General features: G+C 38.7%; 1 protein-coding gene across 1 annotated transcript in view; it reads right to left on the bottom strand.

The window, feature by feature from the left end:
- klf5l (Kruppel like factor 5 like) overlaps nucleotides 1-19,773 on the bottom strand; it is a 37,313-nt gene extending 17,540 nt beyond the window's left edge. The window contains exon 1 of the mRNA XM_084730017.1: nucleotides 19,495-19,773. Coding sequence (XP_084586143.1) covers nucleotides 19,495-19,638 — 144 coding nt within the window. The 5' untranslated portion in view covers nucleotides 19,639-19,773. The remainder of the gene's footprint in view (nucleotides 1-19,494) is intronic.
- Nucleotides 19,774-20,970: the final 1,197 nt, after the last annotated feature.

Genomic DNA, 20,970 nt, shown 5'->3' with positions numbered 1-20,970 from the left:
TCATGACACTCATTTATTTTAAATTTTTTTGACATATGTTTTGCCTTATTAATGTTGCACCTCCCGCGATTTCAAAACTATGGAAAGCCATGTTGCAATTTCTATAAAACTTCAGTTAATTGTGCAGCCCTACTGGCAGGGTTTGGGGGTTTGTCTCCACTGAAGCATTTCAGGTTAAAACCTAAGCAACATCAACGAGGGTAAAAACATGAAGACATCCAACTGATCAACTGCAGACTTTAAAAAGCCTTCAGAGAACTCTGCTGAAACATCCAAACCAGCAGCAGCAGCTTCTGTTTGGCACAGCATTTGTTTAACATCGACATGGACAGAGTATTTGTTTAACTGCTGTAATTATTTTGTGAGATTAATGGGCTGCAGATGGTGATAAGGTGGCTGTGACATGGCTCAATTCCACCTGATCCACAGCTAAGAGAAACAAGTAAAGTCAAGTATATAAATACCGTGAAGGAGAGAGGGAGAGAGACAGCAGGGCAATTAAAAGAGAATGGAAATCATTAAGAAAGGATAAAAGAAAAAAGTTTTAGAGAAGTTGGTACCAGGACTTCCTCCTCCATCCCTCCATCATCCTCCCCTCCTTTCATACCTCACATTCCTGTTTCCCAGTGGAGCTCACTGCCCTGACAAACAGCCAGGACTGGGATTAAGGACTGACAGCTGAGGAAAGATTTCACTTACATCCAAATGTTACCGCTTTGTTTGGAAATATATTAATCAACGATCATCAGTAACTGTGAAACTGTTGAAATCTGCACACTGTCAAGTCACAAAAGTGAATAATAAAGAGGTATTATTGGGGGCAACTGCTGTAATAATCCTGGACATATGAACGTACTAGAGCTACAACTAACAATTATTTTCGCTGTCAATTAATCGGTCAGTTATATTCTGGATTAATAGTTGTTTGGTCAATAAAATTTCAACAGCAGCTCCCCAGGAAAAATCCACTGGGATACAGGAAGCGATGTGGTTTACGTTTCCATTTCATTTAGGATAACGAGAAGAAGATGCAACCAAACCACGATAAGCACAGTAAAAAAAAAAAAAAAAAAACGTTAATGCAGACACAAATTGAAGCCACAGCAGATGTTTTCATCTAAGACTGTGAGCTCATACAAATCGACCTGTGACTGATCTGGCATTTTTGGTGAAACCAAACACTAGTTGCTCCCTCTTCGTTTTCTTCTCATTCCTAATTCTGCCACTCCTTTAGCCGACGCGATCATCTTACACTATCGCATGCAGACATAATATTAACCAGAAAAAAAAAAGCAGAGGGTTTAATTTTGTGGTTTCAACAACTCACAGATTTAAACTGAATTTAACTTGCCAGTAGCAGCAAGACTTGATGACTGAAGCTTTCACCTATTAAAACATGTTATTGCAACTTTGCAAAACTTATTTCCGTAATCAGCTTTGGTCCTGCATAAACACGCCAATATCTGCCATACTGGTTATTTCACACAAAACATTTCTGTGTTTAAGAGGGATGGATCGATAACACTTTTTCATGACCGATACTGCAACCTTGAGTATCTTCTGATACCAATATAACACCATCTATTCCCCTCTCTTGAAGGTAGAGTCAGTCAGATTTGTCCGAGCTGTTCATAAACACATCAGGACGTCAAATACCAATGTTTTGGGTTGGTGAAACTACCAGAGCACAGCAAGATAATGAGGAAAAATAAGCCGAGAGCTGCAGGGTCTCTTCAGATAAAGACACCACCATACATTTCCAGTGGGTCATAAGTGATGATTAAGTCTATACTTTGGTTTCTTTATATGCCTTTAAACAACTAAGCTGTTAAATTAATAATATATTTGTATGGATGCACTGAACCTTGCCATCTAAAGACCATCATGCTCAGACTGTGAAACAAATATTCTACTCTTGTGACAGTAAAAAATACAGATACACAGCCTTATACATAAATTAGTTGTGCAATAACTGCTGCTTCTCTCTATTTAAACCTTTTCACGGAAGGAACTTTCAGCAGCATTTTTGAAATTTTAATTAACTGCATAAATTCCCCCTTGTGCTTAAAATGGATCCGCGCAGCTGACATGATGACAGGTCTCACTCATATTCTAGCTATTGTTCATGTGTACACGCTGCTCATCTGTATTACTGGTGACACATCTCGCATTACAGTGTGTTGCTCATACTGTGCTTCAGAGTAGGCAAAAAGATGATGCTGAAATATTGTATAACATGAAAATTAAAATCTCATGACTATTAAATGCAATCGCTGTTTGCTTATATTACCAGGGAGATGCAACTGCCAATCAAATCTGATCATAATAACTTGTGTGACAGGTGGTAAAGGTGTGGAAATAGTGCCTTTGTTCAAATATAGAGCCGTTTTTTAAGCAACAAGACTGGACAGGTGGAGGAGGAGGAGGAGTGTTTAACTAGGAGAAAATAAATTGCAGGTATTTTCCTTCGTTTAAGTGGACAACGGTATTATCTGATCTAAATCCTGATTAACTGGTGTGCGTTGGTGTGTGTGCCATACAGGGTCTATGAAGCAGACGGTCGCTCCTTTAGAGGTGCACGAGCCGTTGCGTAAAGAACCTGTGCTGCAGAGACCACACAGACACACGGGAGTACATACAAATGTATACATGCACGTGCCACAAAAAATGCAAAAAAGCAAATGTATGTGCATGCACGCACAAAAGTACACAAATGAAGGTATGCACATGCAGATAAAAACCAACTAACCAACACACACTTGACTGCACACAAACATACACAAACAGAGTGTTCCCTTCGCAGGTGTGGCCGGTGAATGGAAGTGATTCGATGTGTGAGGAAGAAGATGAAGAAAAAAAAGGCATCCAGCCAAACCAAAACAAAGGCTGAAGGCATGAGAGAGACGCAGTGAAACCTAAACACTGTCAGGTAAAAATAGACCTGCCAGACAAATCTGATCCTCACAGCGACAACAAGAAGAAAGGATGACAGGAGGGAGGAGAAACCGCAGAGAGCAAAACATCGTTAAAGGAACAAACTGAATTTGGTAAGGGAGACTGGAGGCATTTGCAACAGGGGGCAGTTGTAAAACATTTTATCTCTCCAGTCAGATATCAGCTACAGTGATGACACAGCACATGCTCAGTAGGGTGGATCCTCTTCCTACCTGTGGAACAGGAGCAGGATCATTTCAGCTTTGTAGAAGTTTTCAACAACAAAAAAAATTTTTATATTAAAGTTACTTTGTGGATGTTCAGTATTTTCATCCTGCTGTCTAAAGTTTAGATGATTGTGAATTTAAACACAAACAGACTATGCTAACATTGGTGTTGCTAGGTAGAAAATTAGATTTTAACAAGGCTGCAAAATCGGAGGTGATTGTCAGTCCCTCCAGGATTTCGTGGGCTTTTTTAGGGGAACTGTTGCAGCCCAAAATGCCTAAAAACCTGTGATGCATGTTGCAATGTTGTAGGCATTTTTGCAATGAAATTGTAGGAGCAGGTGACAATTGCAAAAAACAAAGTAGCTTTCAAAAATCAGCACTCTGTTCTGAGTTTTCTGAGCAGCCTTACCAAAAAGGCTGAGGATTACAAAAATGTTACATTTACAAAATTTGTAAATGAAGAACTGTACCAGAGGGAGGGGCAAAATTAAAAAATCATAAAAGTGTGCAGAGCACTGACAGTTGTCAATAACAATGACAAACCTTGCACTCTTTTCTCTACCCGAGCAAAATAAAAAAAATTAAAATACAAAAAGACAGTAAAATAATAAAACACAGACAGTTCATTGGGACATACATGTACGGTGACATGAAAAGAAAGAAATCATCAGATCTATGAAGATTAAACCAACTATCTTGACTACCACAATTAGAATCTATTATTTCCAGGAAACAGACTGATCCACTTATCATTTCAACACTGTTTTATTGTGTTCAGGGATTAAAGTGATCTAATTACACTAATTTTCTATTCTGTATTTTTGATTTTTCTGTACATTTTGAACACTGAAGCACCAGACTGAGTTTCTGCGTTGTCTCGATCTACCAGTGGGAGCCGAACTGTGTGAACTGCACCCTGTATAGAGACTGTTACCCAGAGTTCACAGTGCAGTCCTGGACTGAATCGACTGATTTGGGACAAATGACCTAACGAGGTGCTGATGTGCTCGAGGTCGCGTCCAGCAGCTAAACAGGAGGCACAAAGCAGCAGAGAAGGCCCGTTTCAACACTGTTATTCTGCAGCACGGCTTCAAGTGCCAGCACCGTCAAAACACACACACAAACACACACACACACACCATCCCTCCAGTTTTCAGTTTCAAATTTAGTTTCTGTTGTCATTGTTGGGTCAATAATTTCACTTCAGGCTTGTTATAGTTTCAAAGAGTTTTAATTTACTGTTAAAGGGACAGTTCAGATTATTTGAAGTAGTGCTGTAAATAACTACAGTAGATGGTGGTCAGCGTGACCCCAGTTAGGAGAAGCAGAGAGAAATACCATCACTGAGACTAATGATCTGCAGTAGACAAAGCAAGCAACAAAAGGTATTTTTTTACCACTTAAAAATGGCCCACCTGAAAGAATCTATATTAATTTAAGTGAAGGATATATATTCCCACTTTACTTTGCTCTCAGATGGTCTTTTCTGATGGAAAAATGCCATTTTATAAGCTAAATATCACTCACCAACCAAATTCCATAGGCAAAATCAGTAATTTTAGCTAGCAGAACACAGGAGTTGCTGGACTTATGTTCCCTCCATCTGTTAGTTAGTTTTCTATTTCTGTGTGACCTCATTGTTTTCAAATACTAATTCTGATTCAGTGAAGTCACAAAATAACGCAAACAAACTAACTGACTGAGGCAGCAGCTCCCGTGTTCTGTGAGGTAAAATGACTGTTTTTGCCTATGGAGTTTGGTTAGTTTGGAGAAGGTGATCTTTGGCTTATAGAACAGCTGCTTCCCAACAGAAAAGGCTGTCTGACGGCAAGGTAAAGCAGTAAAAGTATTCTAAATATCGTGTACACTTTACACTTTGTTTCAGGTAGGTCTTTTTGACATGGCTAAAATGCCTTTTGTTGCTGATGGTAATACATTTACTGTCGATGACTATCGATAAGTGCCTCATACAAAAATACCCGAACTATCCCTTTAATACATTAAGGCCATATTCAGTTCATTCTGCAGGCGGACTGTTTTCAACAGGTCATTTATATTTTCTTTTTACCCACTTTAAGTAGGACATCTTTAACCAAAATGTCTCTCATACTTGTGTTTTATTTGTATATGCATAAGTCCTTCTGTGTACATTTGTATACTTGTGTGTTTAGGTGTCTGTGTGTGCATGTACTGTGTGTGTGTGTGTGTGTTTATTCAGTCGTGCCCGGGAGGCGGAGGTAATAGATGTCCATCATTCGTCGCTGGTGAACTCACACCACCCTGTCATCAGTGCAATCTGAGCGTTCAGTGAAATAAAATTCTTGGGTATTTACTGAGAGAAAAAAAAGCAAACAAAAACAGCCTCTCTGTGTCTGTCCCACTGAGGGCTCCTGTGTGTCTTTCAGGACAGGACACAGACAGGCCCTGTGCGGCCGGGCTGCTGGCAGCGGTAACCCTCGGGTGCCCTTGGCCACGTCCCCTGCTGGCCTGCTGTTGATCCCTCTCACTGTCACCCTCAGCTCTCTGATTCACTTGCATCTTTTCTCACTATTGACTTTTCTACATTAAGCCTCTTTTTCCGAGCTGCACATGCAAAGTCGACATTGTGCAAAGTTTCGATATTATCGATTAATCTGCCATAAGCTTGATCTAAAAAATGTCCAGAAATATGACAAATGCTCATCAGAGCCCAAAGTGACATCTTCAAATATCTTTTTTCGTCCAAACAACAACCCAGACTCTTCATTTACTGTCACAAATGACAAAGAAAAGCAACAAATCCTCACATTTAAGAAGCTGAATCCAGCAATAATTTGAAATTGTTTGCTTGAAAAATGAAAAGATGAATCAATTATCAAAATACCTTGCATTGATTAATCAACTAGGTGTTGAAACTCTAAGCAGCAGTTTTCTAAACAGCAAGCAGGGTACTGTATAGCACCAGAGTTAAATTTGTGGAGTTTAAGCCTCAGACACATGTATATATGGCTTTTATTCTGTTCCTGCACGCAGCACTGTTAGCCTGGTTTAGCTCAAGTCATGGATGTCGATGAAAACATCAAGAAGAACCTGCAGCTCTTTTCAAAATAAGAGGAATATACAAATATTTGTCCTAAGACCGACGGTTTACCCGCCACAATTTGTAATTTCCGTACTTTTAAAGTCACTAACTTTGCACAGGTGTTCATTTCCTTAATATTATGTCAGTTTTGTGGCCTGTGCTGCATGAACTTACTCAGGGTAACTTACATTAACTAATTTACAGAAAGCAAGTTAACCATGAGAACAACAGGACTTGGGAGAGAGAAATGAGGTGATATTTGGGCCATTTCATCGCAAAGAGGCTGAGAAAAAAAGACAAATGAAACGCCTTATGAAAAGGGAAGCAATGCGGCCATAAAATAGCTGGTAAGAATACCACAAACCACAAAGAAACTAAGGCAGGTTAATGAAACATTTTTGTTTTTTTTAAAGCTATATACTGTAAGGTCAGATGAGATAAGATAACATTTTGGTTTTGGCTAGACTAGATTGACTGAAAGGTTCAATATAATCTGATCTCTAATCTAAAAATGACTGAAATGTCAACAGTTTTCATTGACGAAACCTCAGCTAAAGACAGTTTTCCCTGACTAATATAAGACTAAAATATTCAGATAGACCAAATCTTCCCTGAAAAAAGGAAACAACCTTTAAAATCATATATCCAAGGGAAACAAATATCTCTGTTCTCGCAGCCTTGAAGAACAGTCTGACTCCATTTCACGCCTATAAACTTCAAAGGAACGGTCCGCCATATTTTTAGATTATATTTTAACAGCTGAAAGGAAGCCCTGCATGTTTATTTGAGGTATTTGTCCTACAGGTATCTTTAAAGGTGCCTTGTTGGTAATGTTAACTGTCCTCGACACATTAAACAGGAGGCACGTCGGCGACCTCAAAGCAAAACTGACTGATGAGCTACAATTCAACACGTCTCTGTATCATTTCATGTGGTAAACGAGTCGAGAGTCTTGGGGCTGAGACTTGGTCAGTTAATAATTGGAGAACCTGTACAACTGCTCCGCTATGAATCCTCCTGCCTGATAACAAACAGACTCTTATCAGTTCAGTTCAGGTTTATGGGATGGAGTGGGAGTTTCCACACTTTCAGCCAACATGACATCCATCCTTAAAGGACCTTCATGTGTTTAAGCTCTACTTGTGACAAAGAGGATGTGCTTTACACTGCTACAATCACATCAGTGTTTAGATTTTTACATTTTTTTCCATCGTAACCCTTGTAGCCACTAGTTTCCATTCAGTTCACTGACAATATGAAAATCAGCTCGCAGGGACTCAAAGCTCGCGTGAGACATTAATCCACCAAACTGAACAACTTGCCTGCTTTTGCTGACGGAGCCGTGGAGCAGCTGATATGACTCTGAAACGTCTGCAGTTTGCTGTCGCACGACAGCACGAATCTGAGACAAATAAAAACAGACACGATGTTCACGCTGATGCCACAACAAACTCAAATTCATTCACAAAGGTTCAGCTGCATGCGGCCGGCATATTGACTGTAATCTGTGCATGTGAATTCTGTATGCACTGCAATCCAACACGATTAACTGTGCAGTGCCTTGGTTAAAATCACAAATACACAGGGTTGCATCCTTCCCTCCAAAAGCTCGACGAGAAGACCATTGTTTCCACCACGTCAGTCCACCTTAACAGACCCTGAGCTGAAGTTGTTGCTAACGGCGGAGATAAAATAGCATTTATTCACCAGCAAACAGTCTAAACCAGTGGTGCCCAACCCTGGTCCTCAAGGACCCCTGTCCTGCATGTTTTAGACGTTTCCCTGCTCCAACACACCTGATTCAAATGATGAGCTCATAATCAAGCCTCTGCAGAAGCCTGACAACAGCCTGATTATTTGAATCAGGTGTGTTGGAGCAGGGAAACATCTAAAACATGCAGGACAGGAGATCCTGAGGACCAGGGTTGGACACCACTGGTCTAAACTGAGTGCACTGTGCTGCTGCGCTCACAGCTATAACGTCACACAGAAACACTCTTGACTGTACACTCAGTAGTGCACACAACCTACGCACTGAGTTTGCCACATATATAACATGTTTTAGATCAAATCCTTGATGCTTAGGCCTGGCAGGTCGCTGGGCTTGCAGCACACTGGAAGATTTTTGCTGACCTGTCTCATGTCCTGTATTCAGAAAACGAACTGATCTTCTGAGGTAGATGCTACAGGGCTCCAATTAAAATGGAATTACAGTAGATAAATATCAGCTATACTATTAACTTACCTATTTAATTTAATATTTAATTTGAATTCTTGTTTAAAATACTCTATAAAAGCCAAAGTATATCTGTGAATTTTGATGAACTTCGCCTTTCTTATCTTCAGCTGTGCATAAACTACAGATTATACAAGCTTATTTTTAAAATGCAAAAATTCATCAGCCACGAGAATCGGATAATTATCAGTTATTGGTTCTTGGGTGTAAAAAAAAGAGCTGCTGCATGTACTCAAATGCACTTATGTCTGCACTTACATGTATTTTTATGTGGCAGCCTTTATGTCCAAGAAAAATTTCCATACAGTCAAATAAAATAATCTTAAATCTTTAACTGGCATCTCTGTAATATTTCCTCCCAAGCCACACGATCACCAATTTTACGTTTCTAACCAATCAGGACTCAAGTTGTCTGGTGGATATACACGCATAAAATAACGCACAAATCTGTCTTGAAGAAATTCCACTCTTTTCCGCTTTTTAAGCCCTCTGTCTTTGTGTGCCCACCCTAACTGCCAAAAACGTTTTTTCTTGTGACACATTTAATAGAAATATTGCCATTCCTATTGAGGTGTCTATGAAACCCTCAACCAGAGCTTAAACCACATCTACCTATGTCAGCCACATAGTGAAACAGGGATCTCAATACAGAAAACAAACAAACAAAGCAGCCTTTTGACTCCCCTCTGCTTCCTCTGACCCAAAAGCCTCCGGGCTGCAAAGTCTGCCATCTCCATCAGACTCCTTCCCCTGCTAATTGCAAAACAAGTGGCTGCGTCTGCAGACCAGCTTTCCTTTATGGCTCTCAGGAATGCAGAAAAGTGGTGGCCGTTCGCCTTTGGATTGTCATAAAAAAAAAAAAAAACCCCTGATCTGATAGTGCCAGTCGGGGCCCCCCGGTTCACTCGCTGTGAATCAACAGAGCAGAAATCATGACAGGGTCATCGGAGTAAAAACAAAACCTTTGAGACTGTGGTGGCGGTGATGTTTTATGGCCGTTGATGAAAGGACAGATATGGAGGCTTGTTTTGGCTTCTCACCACAGCGATGATGAGTTAACTACCAGGTGGCCAAAATCCACGTCAGCACTTCTGGGAAGTCAGATAAACTGAAAAGATTTCAAACATTTGATAAACTTTCTTAGTGAAATGTGGTCACCTTCTTCTAAAACACTTACAAACTAACTAACTAATGATTCTTTTCATTCTCAGCTTACCTGCAGATTATTTTCAGGATCAATCAATCAACTGTTTTGTCTGAACAATGTCAAAAAATGTGGGAAATGCTCATCACAATGTCTCACTTAACTTAAACTGACATCTTCACAGTTCTTCTTTTATCCAACCAGCAGTCCACAATCAAAAGACTCTTCATTTACTCTCATAAAAGACAATAAAAAGCAGCAAATCCTCATATTTAAGAAGCTGAAACCAGTAAATGTTTGACATCGTTCCTTGAAAAATGAATGACTAAAGCAGCTCTAGTTCATTAAATTTTATATAAAGTTATGCCGTTTAAAGCAGAAAACCTCGTCCACAACAGCCTTCTGACAATGTAATTTAGGGTCTAATGTACATATTACAGGACTAAGGATCTAAAAAGTATAAGAAATTAGTTTTAATCCAAAGTTGTGATTTTGTGCTTTAAGTTTTAATTCAGTGGGGTTGAATTGGGCATGTTTATACTCCGTAAACCAATCGTAAAGCCGTTATATCGCTCCAGACTCCTTCGACAAAAACAGTTATTTTATTTCAGAGAATATGGGTTATGCTGGTCTACTGCTGCCTGAAAAAAGCATAAAGTAACGGCAGTTCAGATCCAAACTGACGTGTTAAAGCCCCAAACACCAACAAACTAACTGATCAAGGCAGCGGTAAAATTACTCCCCAAACCTTTGACTGGTATGGGATACCATATTATGAATTATATATTATGTATATAAATAACACCTGAGCAATCCAACAAACTATATGAATGTGCACATACTAGGGTTGCAGATTTTGTGCATTTTGCTTAAGTACATAGTTGAAAACGTCAAAAATAGATTAGTCATCAATACTTGATAAGATACAAAACACGTGTTTTTCCTCATTTTAATTTCACTTGTTCTCATATTTCCTTATTCAACAAAACAATGTCACATGAGGCGCAATTACTGCCATTCCTATAATACGGAATAATTATCGATTAATGCATTTTTTAGCAGTTAAATTATTAATCCATTCCTGATTAATCATTAACATCCCTACTGTATATGATTGATGTATAGGAACAGTTTTACAGTAATCCTCCAAACAACCCAAACTGGACTGAAATTTCTTAGGAAACGTACTTGGTGTTCATTGTACAGTGTGTTAATTAATGGCTAGTAGTTACTTTTGTTCTGTTTAGGACCGCAGCTAACAATCATTTTCATGGTTAATTAATCAGTCAATTATTTTCTTGATTACTTGAATAATAGATGTTTGTTTTAAAACGGTGAAAAATGTCGATCGGTGTTTTCCAAAGCCCAAAATAATGTCGTCAAATGTCTTGTTTTAATCACAACCCAAAGATATTTAGTTTACCGTCACAGAAGACTCAAGAAACAAGAAAATATTCACATTTAAGAAGCTGAAATCAGAGAATTTTGACTTTTTTCTTAAACAACAACTCAAACTGATTAATCAATTATCAAAATAATTGGCGATTAATTTAATAATTAATTAATAATTGACTGATCGTTGCAGCTCTAGTTCTATTATTTGCAATGAGCTGCAACATGAACCAACAACTCTAACAATCTTTATTTATCAGTGTTTAAACATAAATCATTTTGGGACAGAAGTATTTGCAACTCCAATATCCTCTGGTTAACAGCTGGTCCAAACAATAACCTCTCTCGTGTGTTGTCCTATTTTTGTCTCTTGTTTCTTGTCGCTCTTTGTTCTTTATTGTCCCACAAAACAGAAGAGCTCCTTCTCAGATTTAGCTACCAGTAAGGGCTGGTGGTGGTGGTGGGAGCATTTCCAGTCTTGGTTCCCGGTATTTTGATTTTCAAATGTCACAAGATACTTCAGAAGAATCACTGTGCATAAGAATGTATGGAAATCACAGTCCTGAATCACTTTACATGTTTAGGAATTCAGCCTGCATGAAGAAACTGCAAGTTTTTTTTGTACCTTTCACCACAAAATGATTTCACCTTTTGTTTTTCCAGACGAACGAAGGCTAAACAGTGGTTGTCATTAAAGAGGTTTTGCAGCTTTAGATGAGCTTATAGACCACAGGCATTACGAAACGGTAGAATATGACTGTCTGCGGGCGGCATGTGTTGTCTGGTCCAGAAACGTGGCCGGGCATGATGGGTACAGATGACATCAGCAGACCAAACAATCCAAACAGAGAACAGCGTGAGTCAAGCGATGAATCTCTGCTTGGGTTTTTGGACGGTCTGCTGGGTAAAGTGACACGCCGCAGGAGGTTCAGACTGATTTATGGGTTTACACCGGAGTGATTTATTGATTATGTCATCAGTCAATCAGCTTCACTCAATCAGCCAGTAATGTTTCTTTCTGCAAAAATGATGCCGGTGAATAAAACCTGCCAGAAATGTTATACTCAAGAAACCTCAGATTATGCAATCGGTTTAATAAGGATCGACTGATTGGGGATTTTTAAAGGCTGTTATAATTAATATTAGTTTGGTGCAAGAAAAAGCCTATAGCCGATTAATCAGCCGATATCGTCCCCCACCGCTTGAGACAAAAAAACAAACAAACGACAGTTTGAAACTGGATCACGACTGAATTCAACATGTAAGTCAAAGTAATACAAAATCGGGCTGCGACTAACGATGATTTTCATTGTCAATTAATCTGATTGATCAGTTTCTCAATGTTTGGTCGATAAAATGTTGATCACTATTTCCTAAAGCCCAAAGTGACGTCCTCTAATGTCTTGTTTTGTCCACAGAGATATTATGTTTACTGTCACTGAGGAGACAATATTCACATGTGAGAAACTGAAGTCAGAGAATTTGGACATTTTCTCAAAAAATATCTCAAAACAATTAATCAACTATCAGAATAACTGGAAATTCATTTAATGTTGACAACAGATCAACTAATCGTTGCAGCTCTGAACTAAAATAACTCTGGACATAAAACTCAAAGTAATAAATAGCTAAATAAATATATACATCTGATTTGGGACTGTGCATTAAATCTGGACATCAAGCTGACTGTAAAAGCAGGAGGGAGCGACTTTTATTTTTTGAGCTGTTAAGGTACCTCAAAGTCAGCAATTCCAGCTGAGAAGCCTGATATTATAACGAAGTAAACAGAGCTTGTCTGCATTCAGGAGATGCAGCTCCTGTTTGTTGTTGCCTGCATCCAAAACACAGAAATACATCTCTATGTGACTGGTGGAGGCAGCCATTGGCCATTCATCCAATAGTTTGCAAGTCAACCTAACGGCTGAACTGATTGATTGGTTGACCACAAAACGAAGGAAAACACAGAACGCCTTAAAGCTATTTGTTTTTGTACCTGCGGTATTAAGTTTGCAGTTGGCTTAAAAACCAAGTTTCAGGCTCTATTTCACACCACTTTGCACTCAGCTCAGTTTATAATTTCTTTTTTCAAAACAATGGAAAAAAAACCCCACACAGGCTGAGGTGTATGCATGCCAAGAAAAAATTGAAGCACACATTTCTCAGGTCTGTTGAGCAAGACAACCTGGCAAAGGTGTTTAACAACACCTGCAATAATCTGGATATTGCGAGAGAGTCTTTTGACCACACAGAGACCAAAAGGCTGTGAGAGTTCACACGATGGAAAACATCATTGACAGACCACAATAACAACACTCAAAAAGGATGTTATGAACAGAAATCAACTGACTGAAAAGTTAATTGCACTGAATTAGTGATACCAGCAGAAAAAGAGACCAACAAAGTCCCTAAATTAACCTCCTTTTGCCTAAAACCCAATTTCCAATATCAAATTCAATCAATATTTCACCTTAAAGTAAAAGCAAAAAAAGTCTACATCAGCTCAGTCTTCTAACTCTTTCTCCAAGAATGTCCAAAATAAAATCAGTCGTGTGTCCTCACACCACACTTCCCATCACCAGTTAAGTGTCCTATTCTGTGAGCTGAGACTCGCTGTCAGCAGACACTTGCTCAGATGCAAATCAGCTGCTTGTGTTGTCCTGGAAGTCAAATCATCAGTCAAACAAAAACCATTTCGGCCTTCGGCGGCATGAAAAACGTCTGTCGGCAAGACATGACAGGAAACATGCGGATGAGGGTCGGTCTGGTCAAAATCGCGACATCAGAAGACTGAACTCAAACACAGCCGGGTCTCAGGACAAAAACACACCATGAAAACCAGCATATCTGAGTATTGATCTTCAGGAATCATTAGGCATGACTTGATCTGCACGCCACGAAGTTACTCTGTAACTTCCCCTGTCGTCTGTGCTCAGTCTTACGGGAAACCCAGCGGTGATATAATGACAAAAGAATCTGGAAATAGGTTTCATATTAGTTACTCATTCTGCCATCACTGCTGAGGTCCATGAGCAGATTAATTCTAGAATAAAACATGCACTGTTTGGAAGTAAAAGTATTAGAAAAGTATTATGTTTGTATGTAAGAAAATGGTGAAAAGTGATGATCAGTGTTTCTCAAAGCCCAAGGACATGACCTTAAAATGTCTTGTTCTGTCCACAAAGCAAAGATATTCAGTTTCATAAAGGAGTAAAGAAACCAGAGCGAGAGAAAATTAAACCATTCTGATTACTGGTTGAAGTAAATTTTCATGCAAAAATGTCAGAAAATGCTGTTTTAAGTCTCTCAAATATGGAGATTTCCTGCTTTTCTCCATTTATTATCATATGAAACTGAATATCTTTGCGCTGTGGACTGACAAAATTATTACCAGACATTCAAAGACATCACCCTGGACTTTTAAAAACAGGAAGTGATGTTGCAGCCCTAAATGAAACATGACAGTCTTTGTTGTAATGAATAAGACGATTTCTACAAAGACAACACTACCTTCTCAGACACAAGAGTTGGTGAGAAGCTGGGTAATATGCAGCAGATAATTGTTTCAGGAGTTGGTGGAGACCAAAACGGAGCTAGAAGGAGGGTTAATATTGGGCTTAAATTTAGTCAGGTGAGCAAAAATATGAGTCAAAATGAATGCTAATGTCGCTCTGTGCCGCTAGATGTGTATACAGGTAACTGGGTTGCACAATTAGTCACAATATAATAAAGTGTAATATCCAAATCACAGAACCAGAACCAAATTGCAAATTTACCAAAAGGAAAAAATAGCATTATAGTGAAGTGCTTCAGTGCTGTGGAGATTTCCTGGACCAAAAATCTTCAGATTCAGAATCTCCAGATCCCCAACAAATACATCATCATGACTTTAACTTGTTTTTTTTTAGTAAAAATGAAAATTGTGATGCAAAAATGATCATTCCCACAAATCGTATTGCCTATCAGAATTGTAATGTCAGTGAAAATAAGTGAAAGAGTTTAGAGCTTGTTGCACAAGTGGCCAAAAGATCAATACAGCAAGACTCTGAGTGTAAGAAACAAAATTTAACATCAGCATTCACATAAAAAAAGGAAAAACTCATACGTCAGTGAGGTCTTTACAGACTGTTCTCTTCAACAAATTACTCAGCAGCAAGAGACACGTGAAGACAACAACACTGTGTGACGAGTGCCTCATCAGCCTTTAGCTGCTCCTGTGACTTTCTCATGAGGTCGGCCTTTATCATCCTCCCCACCGCCTCGGGGCGGCTTGTGGAGATGCGGGCCCTGCTCAGACAGGTCGGGCAACATACTGCTGTCACGACACCGGCTCAGTTAAGCGCTCTTTGAAACACCAACACAATGACACAAAGGCATGTCTCATGGGGGGAAAAAAGAAAGTGAAAAAAAAAAAAGAGACAAGAATGAGACTTTTTTTTTTTTAAACCCAGGATGTTCTGTTGTGCTTTCCTTGAAAGGGAAGCACATTATCTCAAACTAAATATAGACAGGACAAGAAAACAGACAGACTGACCTGTGATCTGTGAGAGAAACATGCTTCATGCACATTCATGGTCAATCAAGACCACATAAGGTAAAACCCTCTCAGGCTACGGTTGGCATTAATTTGCTATTTCAAAACTATTTCACTAAAACTGACTTCTTTGTTCTTGATGAAATCATGTTTTGCATAACATCAAGCCCTGCACGTTACAGCGACGAGAAACAGCAGAAAAAACAGCTGAATGTTGGACATTTTGTCTCAAGCAAAACCCTGAGCAAAACACAACTGTGACACACGCGACATGTTGTTGCAGAGCGGCAGATATTAGCCTGTAAGACGTCAGCTTGCTTCATTTAAAACAATAATGTTGACTATCAGAGGATTATTAAGCAAACAAGACTAAGGTTCATCTTAAGATGCTCAGCGATTCACAACTAAAACTCGCTGCCGTGCTCATGTTCAGGTTCTCAGCTGCATTGCGTTATTACCAGTGGAATCCCACAAGCACACAAACCAGTTCATTTAGGCTTTAAAATAATTCTTCCTTGTTTATGACTTACATTAATCTGCAGCACAACAGGCAGAGAAGTTACACAGAAGGAACAGGATGAAAACCTGAGGACAGATTCACTAAAAAAGCTACGAGAAAATAATTCTAGGCTTTACTGTCCTTTTTGGGCATCGTTATAGCTTTTTTATATTGCTGATTTAATCTTTGAGCACTTGTGTATATTGTGTATATAAATAACTAAAATCTTTGTTTTCTCAGGGGTGAGAAGTGCTACTTACTTAAGGAAAAGTAGAAATACTTTGCCTTAAAATACTCTATTACAAATAAAAGTCCTCTTTACTATGTAGAATGGCTTTACTATGTGTACAGAATATTATATTATTCTGTTTTTATCACTGATGAGTTAAAAAGAGTTAGAAACATTGATTCTTATGTGCATCATGATTCTCTCTTGACAGATTATGAATCAATGCAGAAAAGTTTATAATCGGGCTGTGCAGTCCTTACTAAATAAAATAAAATAAATAATAGAATTAAACAGAAACTATTCAAGATAGAAGCATAGGCTAGACAAATTACGAAGACAGTCTCCTATTGGTCGACAAGTCAGTCAAGTCATACAACAATCGTTTTGTCTGCCAGAGACATTTGTTGTTTGAGGGAAAAAAAGAGAAAAAAAATCAGAAAAAACAGTGCATTTTTCTTATTATCAATGATTAATCGTTTGCTCGATTACTAGTGTTTTCAGCTACTGGTTAAGAAAAATGTACAAACTTTGCAAACCTAGCAATTAGTTTCATACCACCACTGTTTTTTCTTGAACTAAAGACTGAAATAAAGATGAATTCTGGAGCTGCAACGATTAATTGATTAATTGCTATGAGGTTGGGTTTTTTAAGAAAAAAAAGTTACATTTCTCTGATTCCAGCTTCCTGAATGTGAACATGTGAATATTCTTTGGATTCTTTACTCCTTTCGGACTGTAAACATGAATATGTTCGGGTTGTGGACACAACAAGACATTTGACATTTTATACAGAACTGATCAGCTTAGACAGAGAAAAGACAAAATGTAAAAAGTAACTACTAAATAACTACTACACAACCACATAAACTAATATACAACTACTAGTACTGGTATGATTAAACAAGACAAAACAAACTCCTGACTGAGTAAAAGTGAGTAACACTGCTGCACCAACAGGACTTCAATCAAACTGTACAGGCATGCAGAAATATTTCTGACTGCTCTGATGAGATATTTGCTGGCTTCTGTGATCACACCTGTCCAGTTAACAATGCCAATAAAGTCTGTTCAAAACAGCTTCAGCATGTGACTGCTTTCATTCCATGTTTGCATAAAATTCAGCAGCATCAGCCGAGCGTACTGAACGCCATGATGCTTCTCGTATGGACGCAGGTACGATATCCACACTCATCAACACCAGCAGATTATAAAAGCCAAAATGCAAAAAGCACTAAGAGCCCTAATGAACAAACATCATCTTCGCCCAATCAAACCCCACCGGGGGCTCTGCGCCGCTGGTCATGCGGGACCCAAAGAGGAGCAATTCCGGCCTCAGGTGTCGGGGTCTGCCGCCTGTTTACCAAACACCTGGCGGGAGGCCAAGATCAGCACCTTACGAAGGCATCCGGTTTCTGTTGTGATCACGCAGGGACGATGTACAATTCACAGCCATTTAACTTTAATGCAGCTGTCATGTCTCCGCTGTGATCGGTCACTCACGTTTAACAAAAGGAGGTGATGAAATGTGGCACATGCATGATCCCCTGCTAAAACATGACATGAGTTACTTCCTGATATGTTCAGGGATATTTCTGTCAACATAGCGAGTCTTTAGTGTCTGTCTAGGACAGACAGATCTACAAAGAAAGGTTAAAATTGATGGAAAAGAAACAATTTTGCAGATCTGTCTAAAAGTCAACCTGCTTCTTTAACATGTGATCAAAAATCTAATTACTGAAAAGCTTCTGCAGGCAGAGTTGGTGATCATCATTTGAGGAAACAAACAGGAAACCGCATGCATGTGCGCGCAGCTCCTTTCTAAGCCAGCTACGTGTATGTGTAATAATTGACGCAACAATTGGTTACTTCTCAACTATTAAATTAATCGCCAACTTTGAGTCATTTTTTAAAATAAAAACAGCATAATAATAAAGACAGCAAACAATATAACTTTTTAAAAAAAATTCTTAGCTACCTAGCAAACAATGAAGTATTATGTTGACTTTCTATCTAGCTAGCAAACGACATACTGTTTTTTTTTTATTTTTAAGCTAGCTAGCTAACAGTGTAGCCTCATGTAAACTTTGTAGCTGGCTAGCAAACTTTTCTTTTAAACTTTTTTGCTAGCTAGCTAACACTGTAACGTTTCTTAACTTTTTAGCTAGCTAGCCAACCTTATAACATTATGGGTTTTTTTATTACTTTTTAGCTTCCTAGCAAACAACGTAATGTTTTATTGAGGAATACTGAGCAGCCACAAGCTAACTAATAGGTCCTGACTGAAGTCAAATTAATTTTTTATTTATTTGTTTAAATTTGGGCAAGCAAACACCTGGATTTACTAATTTTCAACCTAGTTTTGCTAAAATTTGATAACAACTAATCTTTGATTAAATTCATCTTTGTTGGTGCAACCTAGACAATATTTTTGGGTGGTGGCCAAAACAAGACATTTGAAGACATAATCCAACAGTTTCACCATTTCCCATCCTTTTATAGACCAAAGAACTAATCGATCAATCGAGAAAATAATCAACAGCTTAATCGACAATGTAAATAATTGTTAGCTGCAGCCCTATAAGTAAGGCCAGCTTGGTATTAACCTCAATATGTTAATATCAACACAGCGTGTATACAAAGCTTGTTTGTTGGCAAAGAAACTCAAACAGTGATCAACTTGAACTATAATAAGCTGGTCAAAACTGTAATTAGCTTCCAAAGCATATTTAAATCAAAAAATGTAAGTCTGTTGTGTGCGATGAATGCAAGTATATAAATAAAATCTTAAAAACAACATAAATTAATACAAACTTAAACCTTAATCCACCAAAATCATTCTTTAAATGACAAAAGTACAAATAAAGTTTGATTTGAATCATTTGTAGTGCAGAGCTGCCACTAGTTGCTCCACACACAGCTTCCAGGTGAACTTTACCTGCGTTTCTAACATGTCAGGTGTCTGCAGGACTTTAACCTGCCTGTACAGGTGAGCTGCTGCCTACTTTCACAGGTAAAAGCAGCCTGACAAATGGTAGAAAAGTGCAGCTCAGCGGTAATTAAATGCTTGTTGGCAGCTTTGTTTATCCTCAAAACGACTTTTTACTTTGACTGAAGCGGGACCTGCAGCCACACTGCCTGTTAAGACGTGAAGGCGAAGGTAAAGAAATAATGGACAGTTGTTAAAAAACACCCGGAGAGGCCGGAGCTCCGTCCTCAGCGGGTCGTCAGAGACTCTCACCGCGGGTTTGACGTCCTCAAACACGGACGTGTCCTCAGCGCCGTCCGCTCCTCCCGACATCCTCACCGGCTTCAGCTGCGTGAAAACCGCCCTTTCTTCTGTCGTGTGCGGCGGATTCATGGCCAGTCCTACACTCGTTGCCATTAAAAATATCTCTTAAACAAAATTATTTTCTTGTGAATCTGGGTGACAAGCACGTAAAACGAGTTTTTTTTTCTTACTGTGTCGCGTTGGAGCTGAAAACTACGTAATAATCCCACAGTCCTCCCCTCTGTTCTGACCCACAGGTAGGTTTTACCTGAGCTCAAGTATGGACCTGCTACCTGCAGGCGGCGGCGAGTAAAGACAGCCAATCAGAGCAGAGGATGAGTGTTGTTGTCCAATCAGCTGTGAGGAGGGAGGGACTCACCTGAGAGGAAAAACAACTGGAGGGCATCAAAGTATTGTCCTCTCACATGCGCCGCATACACACACACACACACACACACACACACACACACACACACACACACACACACACACGCACACACACACCTTTTAATTATAGTATTTTATCCTATTAATATTTTAGTATAGTGTGTTCCTGTATACTCCTTATACTGTGTATCTATAGATATTTTATAGATACATATCTTATGATATTTACAGGGTTGCCTGTCTGTATTTCTCTGATATATTGCACACGTATAAAAACAATCTGTGAGACTTTAACATTTGTACATTGCACATTCACAGTTATTCTATTTTTATCGTATTTATTTTGGATTCCATTTCTGTTTCTTTCTACAGGCGACCATTAAAATTACATCTTATCTTATGCCAAGGTTTTTTTATACTCTGTGTTGAGCTATTTTAATGCATTTAGTTACTTATTGTGTTTATTTTTTTATTTATCACTCTCTTCTACTGTTGATGTGTATTTACGGTGTATTTATTTATTAATTTGGACTCAATAAAGTACAGTACCACACTGTCCTCTGCACTTGCTATCAAAGCTTTAAGTTATAAAACCTTTGATGGCAAAACTTTTTGACACTTTGATATCTTTGGGTCTTCAAAGTAATGCATTTCTATCTATCTATCTATCTATCTATCTATCTATCTATCTATCTATCTATCTATCTATCTATCTATCTATCTATCTATCTACGCCTCTCTTTTGTTCTGATGACTTCCTGCCAAGCATAGACCTTTTTCTTTATTTTTGTTTCCAGATCATGTTCCTTACTTTCGTGTTTTTTGCAATGATGTGAATCCCGTCGCACAAAAAGAAATAAATGAGTCACGCTGATAAAGTTCACCTGTGATCACGCACACAGTTGAAACCTATTGTGTGCAACAACAGTCTGTGAAATAGTGGAATTGGCAGGTAAAATGTAGGATGTGGCTGACAATAATGGCTGATCAATGGCGTTACTTTTGCAACTTATTTTGCATCTTATTTGTTCCAAACTTAATTAGTTTTTACAATAGGAA

Source organism: Lutjanus erythropterus, chromosome 11 (assembly GCF_056507025.1).
Source record: "Lutjanus erythropterus isolate fLutEry1 chromosome 11, fLutEry1.hap2, whole genome shotgun sequence".
Classification (NCBI taxonomy): domain Eukaryota; kingdom Metazoa; phylum Chordata; class Actinopteri; order Lutjaniformes; family Lutjanidae; genus Lutjanus; species Lutjanus erythropterus.
This window is presented reverse-complemented; position numbering and strand designations above follow the sequence as displayed.